The 23,104-nt window shown below is 52.2% G+C and overlaps 1 protein-coding gene across 1 annotated transcript in view; it reads left to right on the top strand.

The window, feature by feature from the left end:
* The window catches only part of zswim8 (zinc finger, SWIM-type containing 8), a gene marked incomplete at its 5' end in the record, with an annotated part of 36,330 nt that overhangs the window by 5,997 nt on the left and 7,229 nt on the right, over window positions 1–23,104 (top strand). The window contains 12 exons of the mRNA XM_080521210.1: window positions 312–487; window positions 4,818–6,087; window positions 14,348–14,479; window positions 14,575–14,754; window positions 15,358–15,541; window positions 15,717–15,815; window positions 15,895–16,019; window positions 18,397–18,700; window positions 20,144–20,299; window positions 21,563–21,785; window positions 22,386–22,675; window positions 22,780–23,003. Coding sequence (XP_080377336.1) covers window positions 312–487; window positions 4,818–6,087; window positions 14,348–14,479; window positions 14,575–14,754; window positions 15,358–15,541; window positions 15,717–15,815; window positions 15,895–16,019; window positions 18,397–18,700; window positions 20,144–20,299; window positions 21,563–21,785; window positions 22,386–22,675; window positions 22,780–23,003 — 3,363 coding nt within the window. The remainder of the gene's footprint in view (window positions 1–311; window positions 488–4,817; window positions 6,088–14,347; window positions 14,480–14,574; window positions 14,755–15,357; window positions 15,542–15,716; window positions 15,816–15,894; window positions 16,020–18,396; window positions 18,701–20,143; window positions 20,300–21,562; window positions 21,786–22,385; window positions 22,676–22,779; window positions 23,004–23,104) is intronic.

Here is a 23,104-nt window from a genome sequence, read left to right as displayed (position 1 = left end):
CACTAGCTGTTTAAAAGAACTATAATGTTTCACCACTAGGGGGCTCTATTCACTAGCTGTTTAAAAGAACTATAATGTTTCACCACTAGGGGGCTCTCTATTCACTAGCTGTTTAAAAGAACTATAATGTTTCACCACTAGGGGGCTCTCGATCTAAAAAAGGCCAGGAAGTTTCCCACCAGCCACCGCTGGTGGCAAAGTATTTAGTTCCAAGCAATAAATGTAATTTCCGATGTTTCTGGACTTGAGTCTTGCTTGAACACCCTGCAGGTGAGCGGTGGTGATCAGGCCGTGTTTGTTCCTGTGTGCAGATAATCAGCTGGTGGTACAGCGTCCGGACGTCGGCCTCCCACAGCAGCGCCAGCGGACACACCGGCCGCAGCAACGGCCAGTCGGAGGTGGCGGCTCACGCCTGTGCCAGCATGTGCGACGAGATGGTGGTTCTGTGGCGGCTGGCAGTGCTCGACCCCACCATGAGTCCCTGCAGGTCAGAGCATGGACTCCCTGGGACATTTGGTCTGTTTGTTCTGCTGACACACGGTACAACCAGAAGCTCAGCAACAAAGAGCTTTTACAACCGCTTGACTTCATAGCCGGGGAACGCAGCCGGTCCGTTGGGACGGGCTGTCGCGTCACTGAAGTAGCGCATTAGCACAGCGGAGGACAAACTGACAGACCGGGATATAGTCATACACAACCATGGCTCCAGGACTGAGAGAATCCGTTGAGCATGCCAGTTTTGCAAGACGCTAAACTTCGGTCCCACATTTGATTTGGGGATGGTGCCATACGTTTCAGGGGAATGGGGGAGGCATGTCGTTGGTAGAGCCTTGCGATGTTGAGACTTTATTCTTTTTCTGAGCTTCACCTAAAGAGAATAGCTGGTGATCTGCTGCACACCCTTTACATGAACTAGGTTTTGAAATGTGTCAGCTTCAATGTCAATGATTGAAATGAGCCTGTTAAAAGGAAATGGAAATGAGTGAGGTTTGAACAGGTATAGGTTCTATTGAAGAAACCCACCTCACCAGTGGTGGCTGGCCAATAGAGGGCGCCAGTGTGCCACCCTCTGCAGGAACAACAAGGATCCTTTTTTTAAATAAGAGAGTAGAGAGCTTTATTCCTCCCCAGGGGGAAACACAAACTTACAACAGCTCAAGGTAAAAGGTGCAGAACTTGTAGAATTCAGGAATTCAAATATGGAAATGTATGTAAATATCTAAACGAGAGCAAAAAAGAGCACAAAAAATAGAATATGTAAAAAAAATAATAAATAGCAGTCCAGTAATCCTCTAAAAATAGAGTAAATTGCCAGGATGTGTGAATAAACTGTAGTTCTGTCAAAATAGGTTTTTATCAGCAAACTAACAATGGGCCCTGAACTGTCTTCACTTCATGTTTACAATCTTCAATGAAAGAGCATGTATTGATTTCTCTCTCTCCAGAGGTGTGTGTGTGTGTGTGTGTGTGTGTGTGTGTGTGTGTGTGTGTGTGTGTGTGTGTGTGTGTGTGTGTGTGTGTGTGTGTGTGTGTGTGTGTGTGTGTGTGTGTGTGTGTGTGTGTGTGTGTGTGTGTGTGTGTGTGTGTGTGTGTGTGTGTGTGTGTGTGTGTGTGTGTGTGTGTGTGTGTGTGCGTGTAACTACAGAACAAGCTGGCGGATCACAATGGAAGTTGCCAGAGAGCAGGAAGTGTTTGGTCTCCACCAGGTGTTGGAGAACAAGAGAAGCCAATGACTGTATTAGAATCCAAAATCATTATCAATTGAACTCCAGCACTAAAAAGATGACATCCACACCCTGAGAAACAAAGACAAGACGTTTCTGAAGATTTGGCAGCCCTTCTTGAGCTTCATCAGACTGTTTCTAACAATCGTACCATATCGATGCACCATGAATCACCTGGCTGGCGCCAAGTCTGCGTGGTCACTGGTCATGGATTTAGTGAGGGGAGGTCTTTGATCAAACATGTAAAGTTTCAGGCCCATTGCAACATGGAGAGCAGTTACACGTCACTCCCTGCTGCCATGGCAACGCCCTTTGTCTTTTGTGGAACAATCTTGATTCTCTTCTCATCAGAAGGACTGTTGTATTTGCAGGCCAAATTTTAGGACTCTTGAATTTACTGTGTAGGATTTCAACAGCAGATTTCCACGGTTAACACTCAGCCTGTCACTATAACACATTTTGCCGGGCCATAAATTGTCCCAGAAATTGTTGCGATAAATTATAATATTTGCCATTTCTATACCATTTTTCCACTAATATAATAATAATGGTATAATAATACAAGTACACTCTTTTAAAGATACACTTTTATTTCTTAAGAATATTTAACATTGGAAATGTATTGTGAAAAAAGATATTGTAAATATCAAAATAAATAATCAAGACAAGCAAAAACAATCAATAAAATGGACTCTGTTAACAAACATGCTCTTGAATACAACCCACACACAAGTGAAACGGTCTCACTTCAATATCTATTAAACATTAGGATCAGACATTAAGATATTTCACAGGTAAAGCTGCCAATCCAGTTTGGACCTTGTAAACAAAAAGTGCACTTGAATACAAAGCACACACCTCTAACCAACATATAAAATAGAGCCTGTTGCTGAGAAGAAAGACTAAAGTGTTGCATGTGTTGAACAGCAGAATCAGTGAATGGGTTCCTGGGGAAACGATGTGGCAAAGCGGCACCAACAGAAGGTTGACGTTGTAACGCAGCACAAGTGACTGGGACTATTTCCAGGGTTTAGCGTGGAGGAGGACGCAGCTTCACAGAGGAGTGAGTCTCCTGCTGCTCAGTCATTGCTTTACTTCAGAGCCGTTCCACATGTTGTCATGAAGAGTTGGATGGCTGCAGTGCTACTTCCCTAGCCTCCTCGCTGGCTGCTAGCTGTGGAACGCATTTCCTGACGTGAAGGAAATGAACTATTCAGACAAGAGACGCTTTGAAGAGGACATGAACGGGACCAAGGGCCTTTTGATCGGTAGTGAGTTTGTGATCACTGCTACTCCTCATGACGCTCTCATGCTGCACTGAGGGGCACCAGGAGCCCCAGGAGTACCAGGGGCACCAGGAGCACCAGGAGCACCAGGGGCACCAGGAGCACCAGGTGCCCCAGGAGGGCACCAGGGGCACCAGGGGCACCAGGAGCACCAGGGGCACCAGGAGCACCAGGAGCACCAGGTGCACCAGGAGCACCAGGAGCACCAGGGGCACCAGGAGCCCTAGGTGCACCAGGAGCCCCAGGGGCACCAGGAGCCCTAGGTGCACCAGGAGCCCCAGGGGCACCAGAAGCACCAGGAGCCCCAGGGGCACCAGGAGCACTAGGTGCCCCAGGTGCCCCAGGTGCCCCAGGGGCACCAGGTGCCCCAAGTGCCCCAGGAGCACCAGGAGCACCAGGAGCACCAGGTGCCCCTGGTGCTCCTGGTGCTCCTGGTGCCCCTGGGGCTCCTGGTGCACCTAGGGCTCCTGGTGCCCCTGGGGCACCTGGGGCACCTGGGGCACCAGGTGCCCCCCGTCCTCACACAGTAACTGCCAGGAAGCTTCACCCTCATGACGCTGAGGAACAGAGAGGAGTCAGTGGAGACGGAAGCAGCGAAGTGAACTCATTATCACAGTGTGTTTGGTAAAGGAAAAATTATTGAGCTCATTTTTAATTAGCGTGCAATTAATTGATTTATTGAATATGGCGACAGGCCTCGGTGATGCCAAATGGCAGACTTCCTGTTGGGTTAGAGTCTGGGGGTACGTCTGGAATGTCCCTCCTTTCTCCTTATCTATCCACTTTACCTTTACACCATGGATGATGTCACGGGGTTGAGTTAAGGTGTTAGGAGGCTTCCTAAAGGAGGTAGTGAAAGGTGTTAGGAGGCTTCCTAAAGGAGGTAGTGAAAGGTGTTAGGAGGCTTCCTAAAGGAGGTAGTGAAAGGTGTTAGGAGGCTTCCTAAAGGAGGTAGTGAAAGGTGTTAGGAGGCTTCCTAAAGGAGGTAGTGAAAGGTGTTAGGAGGCTTCCTAAAGGAGTTAAGGTGTTAGGAGGCTTCCTAAAGGAGGTAGTGAAAGGTGTTAGGAGGCTTCCTAAAGGAGTTAAGGTGTTAGGAGGCTTCCTAAAGGAGGTAGTGAAAGGTGTTAGGAGGCTTCCTAAAGGAGTTAAGGTGTTAGGAGGCTTCCTAAAGGAGGTAGTGAAAGGTGTTAGGAGGCTTCCTAAAGGAGTTAAGGTGTTAGGAGGCTTCCTAAAGGAGGTAGTGAAAGGTGTTAGGAGGCTTCCTAAAGGAGTTAAGGTGTTAGGAGGCTTCCTAAAGGAGGTAGTGAAAGGTGATCACGTCAGTGTGGCAGTCGGACACTTTCACTACGTGACATCATAATAAAGCGACGGCAGCACAAGTCAGTGACGTCTGCGTGCTGGAAAAGAACTGCACGTTTCTGAAAATGGACAATAAAAAGCACATTTGGGTTTTAGATGATTTCAAGTTGTTCCAGCAGATTATTACTTTGGTAATTTATATGATCTATGTCCTTTGTTCGCCATCGTCATTTCCCGTAAACGCTTGGATGGGCGGGTCCCTTTAAATGTTGTCGCTGCAAGGAGTTGTGGGGCAGCATGGCTCGCCTCCTTTTGCATTGATGCACAGTTTCGAAAAGAAAAGGAAAAAGCACTATGCTAAAGGAGGCGCTAAAGGAAGCAACGGGCATCCTTTTCCTTGCTTCTTGAGAATTCCAACAGTACTTATCATGGCTGCTACACCAGACACTTGAGTGGAAGGCCTGAGGTTTCAAAGGAAATTGTTGTAAATGTCTAAATTGTCTTGCAGGCGTTTGGAACTGGCGAGTCAGCTGAAGCAGTGGCACCTGAAAGTCATCGAGATCGTGAAGCGAGGGCAACACCGCAAGTCCCTGGATAAGCTCTTCCAGGGCTTCAAGCCGGCCGTGGAGTCCTGCTATTTCAACTGGGAGGCGGCCTACCCGCTGGAGGGCATCACCTACTGCAGCGCAGACAAGAAGAGCGCCACCTTCTGCTGGTCCAGGGCGGTGCAGCACCAGAGAGGAGCCAAAGCTGCCATGGGAGCGGGCGGAGAAGCTTCCGAGTCTGGAGGAGGGGCTCGAGCCGAGGCCGGGGCCACAGGAGACTACAAAGGAAGGGGCCACTCGTCACAACAGGAAGTGGCGGTGCGACCGAAGGAGACCGTCCTGAGCAAGAGGAAGGGCCTGTCAGTGAGTGGAGGAGGAGGAGGGATGCTGGTGCGCCTGGGAGGGAGTGTGTCCTTGTCCCTGGAGGACGGGGGAGGGAAGTGCATGTACAAGGGGCCGGGGCCCTCCTCGGGAGGGAAGCTCAAGCTGCCACAAGGAGGGGGGAAGGGCGTGTCGGTCGGAGGCCCCGGGGGCTGCGTAGGGAGCAGCAAGCATGCCGGCGCTAAGAGGAGAACCAGCAGCGAGGACAGCTCCCTGGAGCCCGACCTGGCCGAGCTGAGCCTGGACGACGGCTGCAGTCTGGCTCTGGGGGCAGAGGCCAGCAACACTTTTGAGTTTCTACCCCCACCACCAGAGATGCTGCCCTCTCCAAGCCCACTCCTCAGAGACTCTCGCAAATTTAATGGCAGCGGTGGAAACAAGGTTTTTGAATTTAAGCGAGTCAGCCACGCTTCCCCTGCCCTGGCGACTGCAGAGGCGGCTCTGCCCGGCTTCCCCACCAAAGAGACTGTGGCGTTGGCCACGGAGAGGCCCGGCGCCGCAGACAAGCTGGGAGAGGGGGAGGGGGAGCCTTCCCACAACAGAGAGGATGATGGAGACTCGGCTGGCAATAACCAGCCCCCCACCCCCGCCAGTTCAAACCCGGGGCAAACGCCCTCTAAGCCGACGACCCGTCAAGAGGCGGCGGCTGGCGGCGGCGGCGCGGTCGCTCCCCCTGCAGGAGGAGCAGAGGCAGCAGAAGGAGAACCTGCTGGGGAGGACGACTACCAGGCGTACTATCTGAGCGCCGCTTCAGAGGAGGGAGCAGACAGACCGCTCACTGACAACCACCAGGAGGACGAGCCCGACATCTTCGCAGGCATCAAACCGCTGGAACAGGAGGGGCGGATGGAGGTAGGCGTGTTTTCACCTTCAGGCATCGGGTCGCTCACTTCAATTCAACTTTTTCTATACAGCACCAAATACAGCACCGTCATTTCAAGGTGCTCCAGGCAGGGAAAAACCAACAGTTCTGAATGAGCAAGTAGAGACTGCAGAAAGGAACAACTTCCCTTTGCCAGCAAGAAACCTGCAGACGAAGAGACGAGACTTTCTGCTTTACAGTTCGGATTAGGTGGTGGAAGAAGTGAAAAGATAGGACAGCCAGAGATTGTGGTAGGGATTCACACCCTGGTTCAGGTAGGGTGTAGGGATTCACACCCTGGTTCAGGTAGGGTGTAGATATTCAGACCCTGGTTCAGGTAGGGTGTAGGGATTCAGACCCTGGTTCAGGTAGGGTGTAGATATTCACACCCTGGTTCAGGTAGGGTGTAGATATTCACACCCTGGTTCAGGTAGGGTGTAGATATTCACACCCTGGTTCAGGTAGGGTGTAGATATTCACACCCTGGTTCAGGTAGGGTGTAGGGATTCAGACCCTGGTTGAGGTAGGGTGTAGGGATTCAGACCCTGGTTCAGGTAGGATGTAGGGATTCAGACCCTGGTTCAGGTAGGTTGTAGGGATTCAGATCCTGGTTCAGGTAGGGTGTAGGGATTCAGATCCTGGTTCAGGTAGGATGTAGGGATTCAGACCCTGGTTGAGGTAGGGTGTAGGGATTCAGACCCTGGTTGAGGTAGGGTGTAGGGATTCAGACCCTGGTTGAGGTAGGGTGTAGGGATTCAGACCCTGGTTCAGGTAGGATGTAGGGATTCAGACCCTGGTTCAGGTAGGGTGTAGGGATTCACACCCTGGTTCAGGTAGGGTGTAGATATTCAGACCCTGGTTCAGGTAGGGTGTAGGGATTCACACCCTGGTTCAGGTAGGGTGTAGCTATTCACACCCTGGTTCAGGTAGGGTGTAGATATTCACACCCTGGTTCAGGTAGGGTGTAGATATTCACACCCTGGTTCAGGTAGGGTGTAGATATTCACACCCTGGTTCAGGTAGGGTGTAGATATTCACACCCTGGTTCAGGTAGGGTGTAGGGATTCAGACCCTGGTTCAGGTAGGGTGTAGGGATTCAGACCCTGGTTGAGGTAGGGTGTAGGGATTCAGACCCTGGTTCAGGTAGGGTGTAGGGATTCAGACCCTGGTTCAGGTAGGGTGTAGGGATACAGACCCTGGTTCAGGTAGGGTGTAGGGATTCAGATCCTGGTTCAGGTAGGGTGTAGGGATTCAGATCCTGGTTCAGGTAGGATGTAGGGATTCACACCCTGGTTCAGGTAGGGTGTAGGGATTCACACCCTGGTTGAGGTAGGGTGTAGGGATTCACACCCTGGTTCAGGTAGGGTGTAGATATTCAGACCCTGGTTCAGGTAGGGTGTAGGGATTCAGACCCTGGTTCAGGTAGGGTGTAGATATTCACACCCTGGTTCAGGTAGGGTGTAGATATTCACACCCTGGTTCAGGTAGGGTGTAGATATTCACACCCTGGTTCAGGTAGGGTGTAGATATTCACACCCTGGTTCAGGTAGGGTGTAGGGATTCAGACCCTGGTTCAGGTAGGGTGTAGGGATTCAGACCCTGGTTGAGGTAGGGTGTAGGGATTCAGACCCTGGTTCAGGTAGGATGTAGGGATTCAGACCCTGGTTCAGGTAGGGTGTAGGGATTCAGATCCTGGTTCAGGTAGGGTGTAGGGATTCAGATCCTGGTTCAGGTAGGATGTAGGGATTCAGACCCTGGTTGAGGTAGGGTGTAGGGATTCAGACCCTGGTTGAGGTAGGGTGTAGGGATTCAGACCCTGGTTGAGGTAGGGTGTAGGGATTCAGACCCTGGTTCAGGTAGGATGTAGGGATTCAGACCCTGGTTCAGGTAGGGTGTAGGGATTCACACCCTGGTTCAGGTAGGGTGTAGATATTCAGACCCTGGTTCAGGTAGGGTGTAGGGATTCACACCCTGGTTCAGGTAGGGTGTAGCTATTCACACCCTGGTTCAGGTAGGGTGTAGATATTCACACCCTGGTTCAGGTAGGGTGTAGATATTCACACCCTGGTTCAGGTAGGGTGTAGATATTCACACCCTGGTTCAGGTAGGGTGTAGATATTCACACCCTGGTTCAGGTAGGGTGTAGGGATTCAGACCCTGGTTCAGGTAGGGTGTAGGGATTCAGACCCTGGTTGAGGTAGGGTGTAGGGATTCAGACCCTGGTTCAGGTAGGGTGTAGGGATTCAGACCCTGGTTCAGGTAGGGTGTAGGGATTCAGACCCTGGTTCAGGTAGGGTGTAGGGATTCAGATCCTGGTTCAGGTAGGATGTAGGGATTCAGACCCTGGTTGAGGTAGGGTGTAGGGATTCAGACCCTGGTTGAGGTAGGGTGTAGGGATTCAGACCCTGGTTCAGGTAGGATGTAGGGATTCAGACCCTGGTTCAGGTAGGGTGTAGGGATTCACACCCTGGTTCAGGTAGGGTGTAGATATTCACACCCTGGTTCAGGTAGGGTGTAGATATTCAGACCCTGGTTCAGGTAGGGTGTAGGGATTCAGACCCTGGTTCAGGTAGGGTGTAGATATTCACACCCTGGTTCAGGTAGGGTGTAGATATTCACACCCTGTTTCAGGTAGGGTGTAGATATTCACACCCTGGTTCAGGTAGGGTGTAGGGATTCAGACCCTGGTTCAGGTAGGGTGTAGGGATTCAGACCCTGGTTGAGGTAGGGTGTAGGGATTCAGACCCTGGTTCAGGTAGGATGTAGGGATTCAGACCCTGGTTCAGGTAGGGTGTAGGGATTCAGACCCTGGTTCAGGTAGGGTGTAGATATTCAGACCCTGGTTCAGGTAGGGTGTAGGGATTCAGACCCTGGTTCAGGTAGGGTGTAGGGATTCAGACCCTGGTTCAGGTAGGGTGTAGGGATTCAGATCCTGGTTCAGGTAGGGTGTAGGGATTCAGATCCTGGTTCAGGTAGGATGTAGGGATTCAGACCCTGGTTGAGGTAGGGTGTAGGGATTCAGACCCTGGTTGAGGTAGGGTGTAGGGATTCAGACCCTGGTTCAGGTAGGATGTAGGGATTCAGACCCTGGTTCAGGTAGGGTGTAGGGATTCACACCCTGGTTCAGGTAGGGTGTAGATATTCAGACCCTGGTTCAGGTAGGGTGTAGGGATTCAGACCCTGGTTCAGGTAGGGTGTAGGGATTCACACCCTGGTTCAGGTAGGGTGTAGATATTCACACCCTGGTTCAGGTAGGGTGTAGATATTCACACCCTGGTTCAGGTAGGGTGTAGATATTCACACCCTGGTTCAGGTAGGGTGTAGATATTCACACCCTGGTTCAGGTAGGGTGTAGATATTCACACCCTGGTTCAGGTAGGGTGTAGGGATTCAGACCCTGGTTGAGGTAGGGTGTAGGGATTCAGACCCTGGTTCAGGTAGGATGTAGGGATTCAGACCCTGGTTCAGGTAGGATGTAGGGATTCAGACCCTGGTTCAGGTAGGGTGTAGGGATTCAGATCCTGGTTCAGGTAGGGTGTAGGGATTCAGATCCTGGTTCAGGTAGGATGTAGGGATTCAGACCCTGGTTGAGGTAGGGTGTAGGGATTCAGACCCTGGTTGAGGTAGGGTGTAGGGATTCAGACCCTGGTTCAGGTAGGATGTAGGGATTCAGACCCTGGTTCAGGTAGGGTGTAGATATTCACACCCTGGTTCAGGTAGGGTGTAGATATTCACACCCTGGTTCAGGTAGGGTGTAGATATTCACACCCTGGTTCAGGTAGGGTGTAGGGATTCAGACCCTGGTTCAGGTAGGGTGTAGGGATTCAGACCCTGGTTGAGGTAGGGTGTAGGGATTCAGACCCTGGTTCAGGTAGGGTGTAGGGATTCAGACCCTGGTTCAGGTAGGGTGTAGGGATTCAGACCCTGGTTCAGGTAGGGTGTAGGGATTCAGATCCTGGTTCAGGTAGGGTGTAGGGATTCAGATCCTGGTTCAGGTAGGATGTAGGGATTCAGACCCTGGTTGAGGTAGGGTGTAGGGATTCAGACCCTGGTTGAGGTAGGGTGTAGGGATTCAGACCCTGGTTCAGGTAGGATGTAGGGATTCAGACCCTGGTTCAGGTAGGGTGTAGGGATTCACACCCTGGTTCAGGTAGGGTGTAGATATTCACACCCTGGTTCAGGTAGGGTGTAGATATTCAGACCCTGGTTCAGGTAGGGTGTAGGGATTCAGACCCTGGTTCAGGTAGGGTGTAGATATTCACACCCTGGTTCAGGTAGGGTGTAGATATTCACACCCTGTTTCAGGTAGGGTGTAGATATTCACACCCTGGTTCAGGTAGGGTGTAGGGATTCAGACCCTGGTTCAGGTAGGGTGTAGGGATTCAGACCCTGGTTGAGGTAGGGTGTAGGGATTCAGACCCTGGTTCAGGTAGGATGTAGGGATTCAGACCCTGGTTCAGGTAGGGTGTAGGGATTCAGACCCTGGTTCAGGTAGGGTGTAGATATTCAGACCCTGGTTCAGGTAGGGTGTAGGGATTCAGACCCTGGTTCAGGTAGGGTGTAGGGATTCAGACCCTGGTTCAGGTAGGGTGTAGGGATTCAGATCCTGGTTCAGGTAGGGTGTAGGGATTCAGATCCTGGTTCAGGTAGGATGTAGGGATTCAGACCCTGGTTGAGGTAGGGTGTAGGGATTCAGACCCTGGTTGAGGTAGGGTGTAGGGATTCAGACCCTGGTTCAGGTAGGATGTAGGGATTCAGACCCTGGTTCAGGTAGGGTGTAGGGATTCACACCCTGGTTCAGGTAGGGTGTAGATATTCAGACCCTGGTTCAGGTAGGGTGTAGGGATTCAGACCCTGGTTCAGGTAGGGTGTAGGGATTCACACCCTGGTTCAGGTAGGGTGTAGATATTCACACCCTGGTTCAGGTAGGGTGTAGATATTCACACCCTGGTTCAGGTAGGGTGTAGATATTCACACCCTGGTTCAGGTAGGGTGTAGATATTCACACCCTGGTTCAGGTAGGGTGTAGATATTCACACCCTGGTTCAGGTAGGGTGTAGGGATTCAGACCCTGGTTGAGGTAGGGTGTAGGGATTCAGACCCTGGTTCAGGTAGGATGTAGGGATTCAGACCCTGGTTCAGGTAGGATGTAGGGATTCAGACCCTGGTTCAGGTAGGGTGTAGGGATTCAGATCCTGGTTCAGGTAGGGTGTAGGGATTCAGATCCTGGTTCAGGTAGGATGTAGGGATTCAGACCCTGGTTGAGGTAGGGTGTAGGGATTCAGACCCTGGTTGAGGTAGGGTGTAGGGATTCAGACCCTGGTTCAGGTAGGATGTAGGGATTCAGACCCTGGTTCAGGTAGGGTGTAGATATTCACACCCTGGTTCAGGTAGGGTGTAGATATTCACACCCTGGTTCAGGTAGGGTGTAGATATTCACACCCTGGTTCAGGTAGGGTGTAGATATTCACACCCTGGTTCAGGTAGGGTGTAGATATTCACACCCTGGTTCAGGTAGGGTGTAGGGATTCAGACCCTGGTTGAGGTAGGGTGTAGGGATTCAGACCCTGGTTCAGGTAGGATGTAGGGATTCAGACCCTGGTTCAGGTAGGATGTAGGGATTCAGACCCTGGTTCAGGTAGGGTGTAGGGATTCAGATCCTGGTTCAGGTAGGGTGTAGGGATTCAGATCCTGGTTCAGGTAGGATGTAGGGATTCAGACCCTGGTTGAGGTAGGGTGTAGGGATTCAGACCCTGGTTGAGGTAGGGTGTAGGGATTCAGACCCTGGTTCAGGTAGGATGTAGGGATTCAGACCCTGGTTGAGGTAGGGTGTAGGGATTCAGACCCTGATTCAGGTATGATGTAGGGATTCAGACCCTGGTTGAGGTAGGGTGTAGGGATTCAGACCCTGGTTCAGGTAGGATGTAGGGATTCAGACCCTGGTTCAGGTAGGATGTAGGGATTCAGACCCTGGTTCAGGTAGGGTGTAGGGATTCAGACCCTGGTTGAGGTAGGGTGTAGGGATTCAGACCCTGGTTCAGGTAGGATGTAGGGATTCAGACCCTGGTTCAGGTAGGATGTAGGGATTCAGACCCTGGTTCAGGTAGGGTGCAGGGATTCAGACCCTGGTTCAGGTAGGGTGTAGGGATTCAGACCCTGGTTCAGGTAGGGTGCAGGGATTCAGACCCTGGTTCTGGTAGGGTGTAGGGATTCAGACCCTGGTTCAGGTAGGGTGTAGGGATTCAGACGCTGGATGAGGTAGGGTGTAGGGATTCAGACGCTGGATGAGGTAGGGTGTAGGGATTCAGACGTTGGATGAGGTAGGGTGTAGGGATTCAGACCCTGGTTGAGGTAGGGTGCAGGGATTCAGACCCTGGTTCAGGTAGGGTGTAGGGATTCAGACCCTGGTTCAGGTAGGGTGCAGGGATTCAGACCCTGGTTCAGGTAGGGTGTAGGGATTCACACCCTGGTTGAGGTAGGGTGCAGGGATTCAGACCCTGATTCAGGTAGGATGTAGGGATTCAGACCCTGGTTGAGGTAGGGTGTAGGGATTCAGACCCTGGTTGAGGTAGGGTGTAGGGATTCAGACCCTGGTTGAGGTAGGGTGCAGGGATTCAGACCCTGGTTGAGGTAGGGTGCAGGGATTCAGACCATGGTTGAGGTAGGGGGTAGGGATTCAGACCCTGGTTGAGGTAGGGTGTAGGGATTCAGACCCTGGTTCAGGTAGGGTACAGGGATTCAGACCCTGGTTGAGGTAGGGTGTAGGGATTCAGACCCTGGTTCAGGTAGGGTGCAGGGATTCAGACCCTGGTTCAGGTAGGGTGTAGGGATTCAGACCCTGGTTCAGGTAGGGTGTAGGGATTCAGACGCTGGATGAGGTAGGGTGTAGGGATTCAGACCCTGGTTGAGGTAGGGTGTAGGGATTCAGACCCTGGTTCAGGTAGGGTACAGGGATTCAGACCCTGGTTGAGGTAGGGTGCAGGGATTCAGACCCTGGTTGAGGTAGGGTGTAGGGATTCAGACCCTGGTTCAGGTAGGGTACAGGGATTCAGACCCTGGTTGAGGTAGGGTGCAGGGATTCAGACCCTGGTTGAGGTAGGGTGCAGGGATTCAGACCCTGGTTGAGGTAGGGTGTAGGGATTCAGACCCTGGTCCAGGTAGGGTACAGGGATTCAGACCCTGGTCCAGGTAGGGTACAGGGATTCAGACCCTGGTTGAGGTAGGGTGCAGGGATTCAGACCCTGGTTCAGGTAGGGTACAGGGATTCAGACCCTGGTTGAGGTAGGGTGCAGGGATTCAGACCCTGGTTGAGGTAGGGTGCAGGGATTCAGACCCTGGTTGAGGTAGGGTGTAGGGATTCAGACCCTGGTTGAGGTAGGGTGCAGGGATTCAGACCCTGGTTGAGGTAGGGTGCAGGGATTCAGACCCTGGTTCAGGTAGGGTGTAGGGATTCAGACCCTGGTTCAGGTAGGGTGTAGGGATTCAGACGCTGGATGAGGTAGGGTGTAGGGATTCAGACCCTGGTTGAGGTAGGGTGTAGGGATTCAGACCCTGGTTCAGGTAGGGTACAGGGATTCAGACCCTGGTTGAGGTAGGGTGCAGGGATTCAGACCCTGGTTGAGGTAGGGTGTAGGGATTCAGACCCTGGTTCAGGTAGGGTACAGGGATTCAGACCCTGGTTGAGGTAGGGTGCAGGGATTCAGACCCTGGTTGAGGTAGGGTGCAGGGATTCAGACCCTGGTTGAGGTAGGGTGTAGGGATTCAGACCCTGGTCCAGGTAGGGTACAGGGATTCAGACCCTGGTTGAGGTAGGGTGCAGGGATTCAGACCCTGGTTGAGGTAGGGTGCAGGGATTCAGACCCTGGTTGAGGTAGGGTGCAGGGATTCAGACCCTGGTTGAGGTAGGGTGTAGGGATTCAGACCCTGGTTGAGGTAGGGTGCAGGGATTCAGACCCTGGTTGAGGTAGGGTGCAGGGATTCAGACCCTGGTTGAGGTAGGGTGTAGGGATTCAGACCCTGGTTCAGGTAGGGTACAGGGATTCAGACCCTGGTTGAGGTAGGGTGCAGGGATTCAGACCCTGGTTGAGGTAGGGTGCAGGGATTCAGACCCTGGTTGAGGTAGGGTACAGGGATTCAGACCCTGGTTCTGAAAGGTAAAGCACTACACAGTGGGTTTTTAGATTTGATGTTGTTTCATGTTTCATATTTGATGTGTGCAGCAGAGGCATGAGGTCATGTGACTGTGTGCAGGTGCTGTTTGCGTGTGCAGAAGCCCTCCACGCTCACGGCTACAGTAACGAGGCGTGCCGGCTCGCCGTGGAACTGGCCAGAGACCTGCTGGCCAATCCCCCGGACCTGAAAGTGGAGCAGCCACAGACGAAGGTAGACCTGCTGCTGCCTGCATTTTCAAATGAGGAACACTTGGAAGGACGAGCCTCTGCATTCTGCCGTTTGATCTATCTCTTTGGTGGCTCCAGGGTAAGAAGAGCAAGGTGTCGACCAGCCGCCAGACGCAGGTCGCCACCAACACGCTGTCCAAGGCTGCCTTCCTCCTCACTGTCCTCACTGAGCGGCTGGAGCTGCACAACTTGGCCTTCAGCACCGGCATGTTCTCCCTGGAGCTCCAGAGGCCTCCAGCCTCCACCAAAGCCCTAGAGGTCTCTGACACACAGTCAATCCTCCACCTCCCCCAACCTGAAAGCAATAAAACAGCATTATGAGAGAAAACATCAAGCTTTTAAAAACACTAACCCACTAAAATCACAAGTGAGATGATGATTATTGTCAAACTGTTTATGAATTGCACTGAATTCATTTGACCTGACGGTCAGCTGTTGATTAAATGCAGATGTTGATAGAACTAAGAGGGTATTTAAATATATATCTCACCCTCCATTTTCTAGTCTGTTTAAAACTAGTCATATATACATATATATATATATATATATATATATGCGTCTGACTCACTCTAAACTCTGATAGTCGTAGCTGCTCACTGTCTCCACCGTCTCACTGTTGAGGACATTCCATTTCCTCTTGGACACGTCACCATGCAGAGCATGAAATGTTTTCCATGATTGCAACGGTTTCTGCTCCTTCAGGGACGAGTCTGGGTAAAGTTGGTTTGTTCTCACATTTAGAAGAAAAACACCCCCAATATACTGTTTGAAGGTCTGCTGTCAGTGTTGACATGTGGAGGGATGAAGGAGGGATGCTCTCTCAATCCCAGGAAGCTGAGTGAGTGTGTGTGTGCTCCCCAGGTGAAGCTGGCCTACCAGGAGTCGGAGGTGGTGGCTCTATTGAAGAAGATCCCTCTGGGTCTGGTGGAGATGTCGGCCATCAGGGAGCGAGCTGAGCAGCTCAGAGACGGAAATTTCTGCGACTACAGACCGGTGCTGCCTCTCATGCTGGCCAGCTTCATCTTTGACGTGCTGTGCATCCCAGGTAAGCATCAAACATTGTTTGGACCATGGGAACAGTCCGATCCACATTTCACTTCCTGTGTGTTCTGGTCCGAGGACAACGCAGTCCATCACGGGTGCCGGCAGGACATCGCAGGGCATTTCATCAACTTGGAGTATTAACATTGCTTTTACTTTTCTCCATGTTGTTTGTGCAGTCGTGTCTCCAACGGGCTCCCGTCCGCCCAGCCGTAACCGTAACAACGAGATGCCTGGAGACGAGGAGCTGGGATTTGAGGCTGCTGTTGCAGCTTTGGGTGAAAACACGTCTTCTTGCTGCATTTCCATGTGTGGCTTGATTTTCTCTGCGTCTCATTGCCGGTGTTCCGTCTTCAGGTATGAAGACCACGGTGAGTGAGGCTGAGCATCCTTTGCTGTGTGAGGGGACCCGACGGGTGAAGGGCGACCTGGCTCTGGCTCTCATGATCACATACAAGGACGACCAGAGCAAACTGAAGAAGGTGAGTCTGCCTGTTGCTTTCGCTGCACTTTTCAGGCTTTCTGTTCACATTGGGAATTTGAAGAAGCAATTTAAGATGAAAGCAGCGCCGAACAGGTCCTCTCACACTCAGACATATTAGAACGTGGTGCATGTTGTGGTTCGGTGTTCGTCAGAGTGCGATGGAAATGTGGGATAACTAAAGTACATCAAAATGTTAAAAATGTCCATTTGAGTTTCAAAAATCCGCTCTGGCAACAGGGAGTGACTGTAAGCACTGCGTGCATCTTAAACAAGGACAGGATGTTTCTGGCCGTTGAACTGAAACTACGTAAACACTTCAATTGACATGTGGCTGCTGGAACACGTTGGAGATGGCCGTGCAGTGAGAGAGCTCCCGACGACAGAACCAAAGTTATTAGACTTTAGAAAACTTTATTTATCCCAAAGGGCAATTCAGTTTTAGCAGTCCACCTGGCCATACATGCATATAAAATAAAATACAAACAAAAAAGAAAACAGCAGACAATGAAAGCACAGATTAGGCCTCTAGTTTGTTTTTCTCACCAACATACACAGCGGGTTGGAAGGAAGTACAAGGCTTGGTGGTCAATGGAGTACCAATAATGGCCCTACTACCAGTCAATCAACTACAGGGTGAACTGAGGGTTTCACACCACCTCATGTTGGAGGCTCTCCTAACATCTTGGCAGCAAACTTAAACTCTGTGAACTGGGAGATACAGTACAAATCTTGAGGTGGTGTGCCTATCACTGAGATTTTACACCAAATATCCACAATAGATTAAAAAAAAATCATTTCAAAAGGTTTAACTGTCTATTTTTGTAAGTAAGTAAACTTTATTTATACAGCGCCTTTCACAGACCAAGGTCACAAAGCGCTTCACAGTTTCAGTAAAAAACATTTTAACATTTAAAAGGCCAAGACAACACATTGATAGACATAACATCCCTAAAAGAACTAGGCGTAAGCCTGAACAAATAAATAGGTCTTAAGTTGACCCTTGACGGAATCAACAGACTCACGAGAACGCAGAGAGAACAAAGCTTGGGAGCAACGGCCTGGAAGGACCGTCTCCTCTGGTGTTGAACAGAGTACGTGGAACCATCAGGAGGTTCTGATCCACAGACCTCAGAGCCCTGGCGGGGGCGTAAGGCTGGATCAGGTCTCTGATATAAGAAGGAGCCTTTGTCCACAAGGGGGCATTCCAGAGTTTTGAAACCTAAAAAAGCTAAATATGGCTTGGGCACAGAAGAGTTCTATAGATACCTGCAGGTGAGACCAAAACCTTAAAGAAGCTTTGGGGAAATTGGAATCTGGATTTTCGCAGGTTGTTATATCTCTACTAAAGAATGGCAGGTGGAAAATATCTAGTCTGTCTGAGGGCATCCATCAGTCTAAACAAGACAACACACAGTGTATGAAGAGAAAACATGGTGATCTCAGATGAGTGTTGGGTGGAATATATGTCGACGACAATGGACCTCAACTGAGTCTAGCTCATGGCCAGAGTTCTGTTGGGAAAATATAATAAGGTTTTTTGTTCTACCTTCTCAGAAAAACTCCACAACCAGTGATGGTTGTTGGACGCTTTGTGGGAATAATGAAGCTAAAGACTTTCATGTATTCTGGGAGTGGCAGGTCATCAGAAACTTTTGGGAACAAGTTTGTGACCATTTAAATAAAGTATTTGGTGGAAACAGCCTTCTTCAGAGTGAAGCAACTTATGACGATGACAAAAAGGTATTTGGCGTACTATTGGCAACAAGCAAAAAACTACCTGGAGGAAATGGGTGAAAGTAGAACTGTCACCATGGAGGAATGGGCCGACAGCATACAGGAGGTGAACATCATGGGAAAGCTGCCTTTCTCCCTCAGGGGGCAAAAGGAAACACTTTATTGGATTTGGACTCAATGAACTGAGTATGTGAAACCTGTACGGTCAGACTTGAGTTGTAAGTGTAGTCAAGTCTGTTTATCGGCATTCTGTAATGACGCGAGAATCGCAAACGTTAAGCTCCCTTTGTTTGGTTCATGAATGAGTGACTTATGCTAAAATTCTTGAAAGGCAAGAGGGAAATGATTTGATGACACGACTGTTTTTATTTTATACAAATAGTGATCTTTATTAGTGTATATATAGTATTTGCCTATTTAGTTGTTACTTTGTCCTTCACACTCTCCTCAGTGGTGCTTTGACTCCTGCCATGTATTTTAACTCTCTGGTCCAGTGTGTGTGTGCGTGCGGTTTCTGCACTTTGTTAGGTCTGATGTACAGTTCTGACTTTATTTGTCATCCTGTGTCTAATCCAAGGAGATTACAGGTGCTCCACCCTCTGTTGACGGAGATGTAACAGCTCCACTCTCTCTGTGTTCAGATTCTAGATAAGCTGCTGGACCGGGAGAGTCAAACTCACAAGCCTCAGACTCTCAGCTCCTTCTACTCCAGTAAACCTGCAGCAGGGAGTCAGCGCAGTCCGTCCAAGCATACCTCCACCACAGCCAGCAGCCACAGTGGGGTGGGCGGGGCCGCGGGCGGTGTCTCCAAGCATGCCCCCTCCTCTTCCTCCGCCACCCCCCCGGCCGCCTCGCCATCAGTCGGCGGTGGTGACGAGGCGGCGCCCCGGGCCGAAGTGAGCGCCGCGCCAAACAGTACGGCGGGTGTTGGAACTGTAGAGCACGGTGAGACTCCCACCCCCCCACCCTCTCACCCTCCCGCCCCCCCACCCTCCCACCCTCTCACCCTCTCACCCTCCCACCCTGCCACCCTCTCCCACCCTCCCACCCTCTCACCCTCCCGCCCCCCCACCCTCTCACCCTCCCGCCCCCCCGCCCCCCCACCCTCTCACCCTCTCACCCTCCCACCCTCTCACCCTCCCACCCTCTCACCCTCCCGCCCCCCCACCCTCCCACCCTCTCACCCTCCCACCCTCTCACCCTCTCACCCCCCCACCCTCCCACCCTCTCACCCCCCCACCCTCTCACCCTCTCACCCTCCCGCCCCCCCACCCTCCCACCCTCTCCCACCCTCCCACCCTCTCACCCCCCACCCTCCCACCCTCTCACCCTCCCACCCTCTCCCACCCTCCCACCCTCTCACCCCCCTCCCACCCTCCCACCCTCTCCCACCCTCTCACCCCTCACCCCCCACCCTCCCACCCTCTCCCACCCTCCCACCCTCTCACCCCCCACCCTCCCACCCTCTCACCCTCTCACCCCCCACCCTCCCACCCTCTCACCCTCCCACCCCCTCACCCTCCCACCCTCACACCCCCCCACCCTCTCACCCTCTCACCCCCCCACCCCCTCACCCTCCCACCCTCCCACCCTCTCACCCTCCCACCCCCTCACCCTCCCACCCTCTCACCCCCCACCCTCTCACCCCCCACCCTCCCGCCCTCTCACCCCCCACCCTCTCACCCTCCCACCCCCCCACCCTCTCACCCTCCCACCCTCTCACCCCCTCACCCTCCCACCCCCTCACCCTCCCACCCTCACACCCCCCCACCCTCTCACCCTCTCACCCCCCCACCCTCCCACCCTCTCACCCTCCCACCCTCTCACCCCCCCACCCTCCCACCCTCTCACCCCCCACCCTCTCACCCTCCCACCCTCTCACCCCCCCACCCTCTCACCCTCCCACCCTCTCACCCTCCCACCCTCTCACCCCCCCACCCCCTCACCCTCTCACCCCCCACCCTTTCACCCCCCCACCCTCTCACCCCCCCACCCCCCCACCCTCCCACCCTCACACCCCCCCACCCTCTCACCCCCCCACCCCCTCACCCTCCCACCCTCTCACCCTCCCACCCTCTCACCCCCCCACCCCCCCACCCTCCCACCCTCCCACCCCCTCACCCTCTCACCCCCCCACCCTCTCACCCTCCCACCCCCTCACCCTCTCACCCTCTCACCCTCCCACCCTCTCACCCTCTCACCCTCCCACCCTCTCACCCCCCCACCCTCCCACCCTCTCACCCCCCCACCCTCTCACCCCCACCCTCTCACCCTCCCACCCCCTCACCCTCTCACCCCCCCACCCCCTCACCCTTTCACCCCCCCACCCCCTCACCCTCTCACCCTCCCACCCCCTCGGGTTCCTCCTGTTGACTCTGTGGGATGCAGTTCCAGATGGGCCCCCGCTGTCCGGCGAACAGCAGACTGAAGCCCCTCCCATCAAGGCAGAGGCCACGGTGCCCAGCCGGCTGGCCCTGGGGGGGCGCTGTGGCTACAGCCAGCGTTGCTGGGGCTCGCCGGTCCGCCAGAAGAAGAAGCACACCGGTACGCATCCCCTTTCTACACCTTCATCTGGTACAGGGAGAACTTTGCTCACAGAAAGAGCGTGAAGGCAATGTGATGTATGGTCTGAACAAACACCGTCTCACTCGCGGAACGATCCAGAGTGTACGAAGTTCAAAGTACTGCTCAAAAGTATGTCTTGTGTCAGCTTCTGTACAACTTACCTACAATTACTGATACTGAAGAAAGAATCCTTATAGTACTTATCATTCTTTAATGATACACAGACACCAGTATTATTGTAGTACTGCTGAGCTGTCAGAAGATGCTCTATAATCTGGATTAGTGGAGTAAATTGCTCTATAATCCATATTAGATTAGCTAGATGTTCAATAATCTGGATTAAAGCAGGAATTTGCTCCATGATCTGGATTAGAGGAGGAAATTGCTCTATAATCTTGATGTTGGAGGAGGAAGATGCTCTACAATCTGGATTGGAGGAGGCAGCTGCTCTATAATATGGATTGGAGGAGGAAGTTGCTCTATGACCTGGATTAGATTAGATAGATGCTTTACACTCTGGATTAGAGGAGGAATTTGCTCTATAATCTAGATTAGTGGAGGAAATTGCTCCATAATCTGGATCAGAGGAGTGATTTGCGCTGTTGCTCTAATCTGGATTAGAGGAGGAAGTTGCTCTATCATCTTGATGTTAGAGGAGGAATATACTCTATAATCTGGATTAGAGGAGAGAGATACTCTATAATCTGGATTAGAGGAGGGGTTTGCTCTATAATCTGGATTGGAGGAGGAAGTTGCTCTGCAATCTGAATTGGAGGAGGAAGCTGCTATTTGATTGGGATGTTAGAGGAGGAAATCTCTCTATAATCTGGATTAGAGAAGGGAGATGCTCTATAATGTGATTAGAGGAGGAAATCTCTCTATAATCTGGATTAGAGAAGGGAGATGCTCTATAATGTGATTAGAGGAGGAAATCTCTCTATAATCTGGATTAGAGAAGGGAGATGCTCTATAATGTGATTAGAGGAGGAAATCTCTCTATAATCTGGATTAGAGAAGGGAGATGCTCTATAATGTGATTAGAGGAGGACGTTGCTCTATAATATGGGTGGTAACAGTGGAGATTAGCCTCCATGATGAAAAGGGACACTCCAGTGTTTTTAATGTATCCCTGTGGACACTGGCTAAAATGAGTTTAGTGAAATGACAGCCCCAACAAAGCTAGAGTTAGCATTATTGCTCCTTCATTGCTCAGAAGGTGATTCTAATCCCATGTGTGAACAGGCATGGCCAGTATCGACAGCAGCGCTCCAGAGACCACCTCAGACAGCTCCCCCACTCTCAGCCGGCGGCCTCTGCGTGGCGGGTGGGCAGCGGCATCCTGGGGGCGGGGCCAGGACAGCGACAGCATCAGCAGTTCATCATCCGATTCGCTGGGCTCGTCGTCCTCCAGCGGCTCTCGCAGGGCGGGGGGCGGAGCCAGGGCCAAGAGCACCGACACCAGCAGGTGAACACATGACTGCAGCCCAAGTCTCTTCTTTCCATTCACCGGACACAGAAAGATCAGACTGAAAAGTTGAATAGAAGCTCTACCTGTCTGTGTGGCCCTACCCTGTCTCCTGCCCTACCCTGTCTCCTGCCCTACCCTGTCTCCTGCCCTACCCTGTCTCCTGCCCTACCCTGTCTCCTGCCCTACCCTGTCTCCGCTCACAGCTCCATGTGTGACCATTGGCATGAAGTGCTTTCCCAGCAGCTTCCCTTCAGGTCGCCATCTTTACTTGCAGGTTTGGCTCCTGAACATTTAAGGTTGCTGTTCAGAGATTCAGTCCCTACAAAGCTTTCGGCACTTTTTGAACGAGCCCCCCCAGTAACCAAGCCCCCCCAGTGACCAAGCCTTGCCTCCAGCCTCCAGCTGTCAGAGAAATCATCATTTCACTTCCTCATCCAATCGTTTTAACACCAAACCTGTGATCTCAGAAACCACATCCCGACAGTGAAGTACAGGAAGAGCGGTGGCAGCCCGGAACTCCCGCTTCCTCAGTCAACTGTTCCCCCCAAGGTTTCTGAAGAGTTGGTGGCTGTGTCTGACATTTCTCTCGGTCTTCAGGTACAAAGGTCGACGGCCAGAGTGCCACGCCCCCCACGTACCCAACCAACCGTCGGAGGCAGCAGCTCATTTTTACTTTGAGCTGGCGAAGACGGTGCTGATCAAAGCCGGAGGAAACTCCTCCACCTCCATTTTCACCCAACCCTCAGCCAGTGGAGGTCACCAGGGACCCCACAGAAACCTGCACCTCTGTGCCTTTGAGATCGGCTTGTATGCGCTTGGCCTCCACAACTTTGTCTCGCCCAACTGGCTGTCCAGGACCTACTCATCCCACGTGTCCTGGATCACTGGTGAGTGTCTGTGTGGTCCAGGAAAGTAGGACCATCAGGAGTGAAACCCAGTACTGGCTTGGTTTTGTGACACAACGTGCCTCTTCCTCTCTCTCATTTGTCAGGTCAAGCCATGGAGATCGGCAGCGCTGCCCTGAACATCCTGGTGGAGTGCTGGGACGGCCACCTCACCCCTCCGGAGGTGGCCTCCCTGGCCGACCGAGCGTCACGGGCCAGAGACCTCAACATGGTCCGGGCGGCGGCGGAGTTGGCCCTGAGCTGTCTGCCTCATGCTCACGCGCTCAATCCCAACGAGATCCAGAGAGCACTGGTCCAGTGCAAAGAGCAGGTAGTGTGCTGGACGGCCTCCACAATCATCAAACGGGCCGTGGCCTGATTAAACTGTGATGTCACAATCTGAAGTGCATTCCGAGATACTGCTGTTGTAAT

This window comes from Blennius ocellaris, assembly GCF_963422515.1.
Source record: "Blennius ocellaris genome assembly, contig: SUPER_13_unloc_1, whole genome shotgun sequence".
In the NCBI taxonomy this organism is placed as follows: Eukaryota; Metazoa; Chordata; class Actinopteri; order Blenniiformes; family Blenniidae; genus Blennius; species Blennius ocellaris.
Note: the sequence above shows the minus strand (reverse complement) of the source record. Positions and strands in the feature narration are given on the sequence as shown.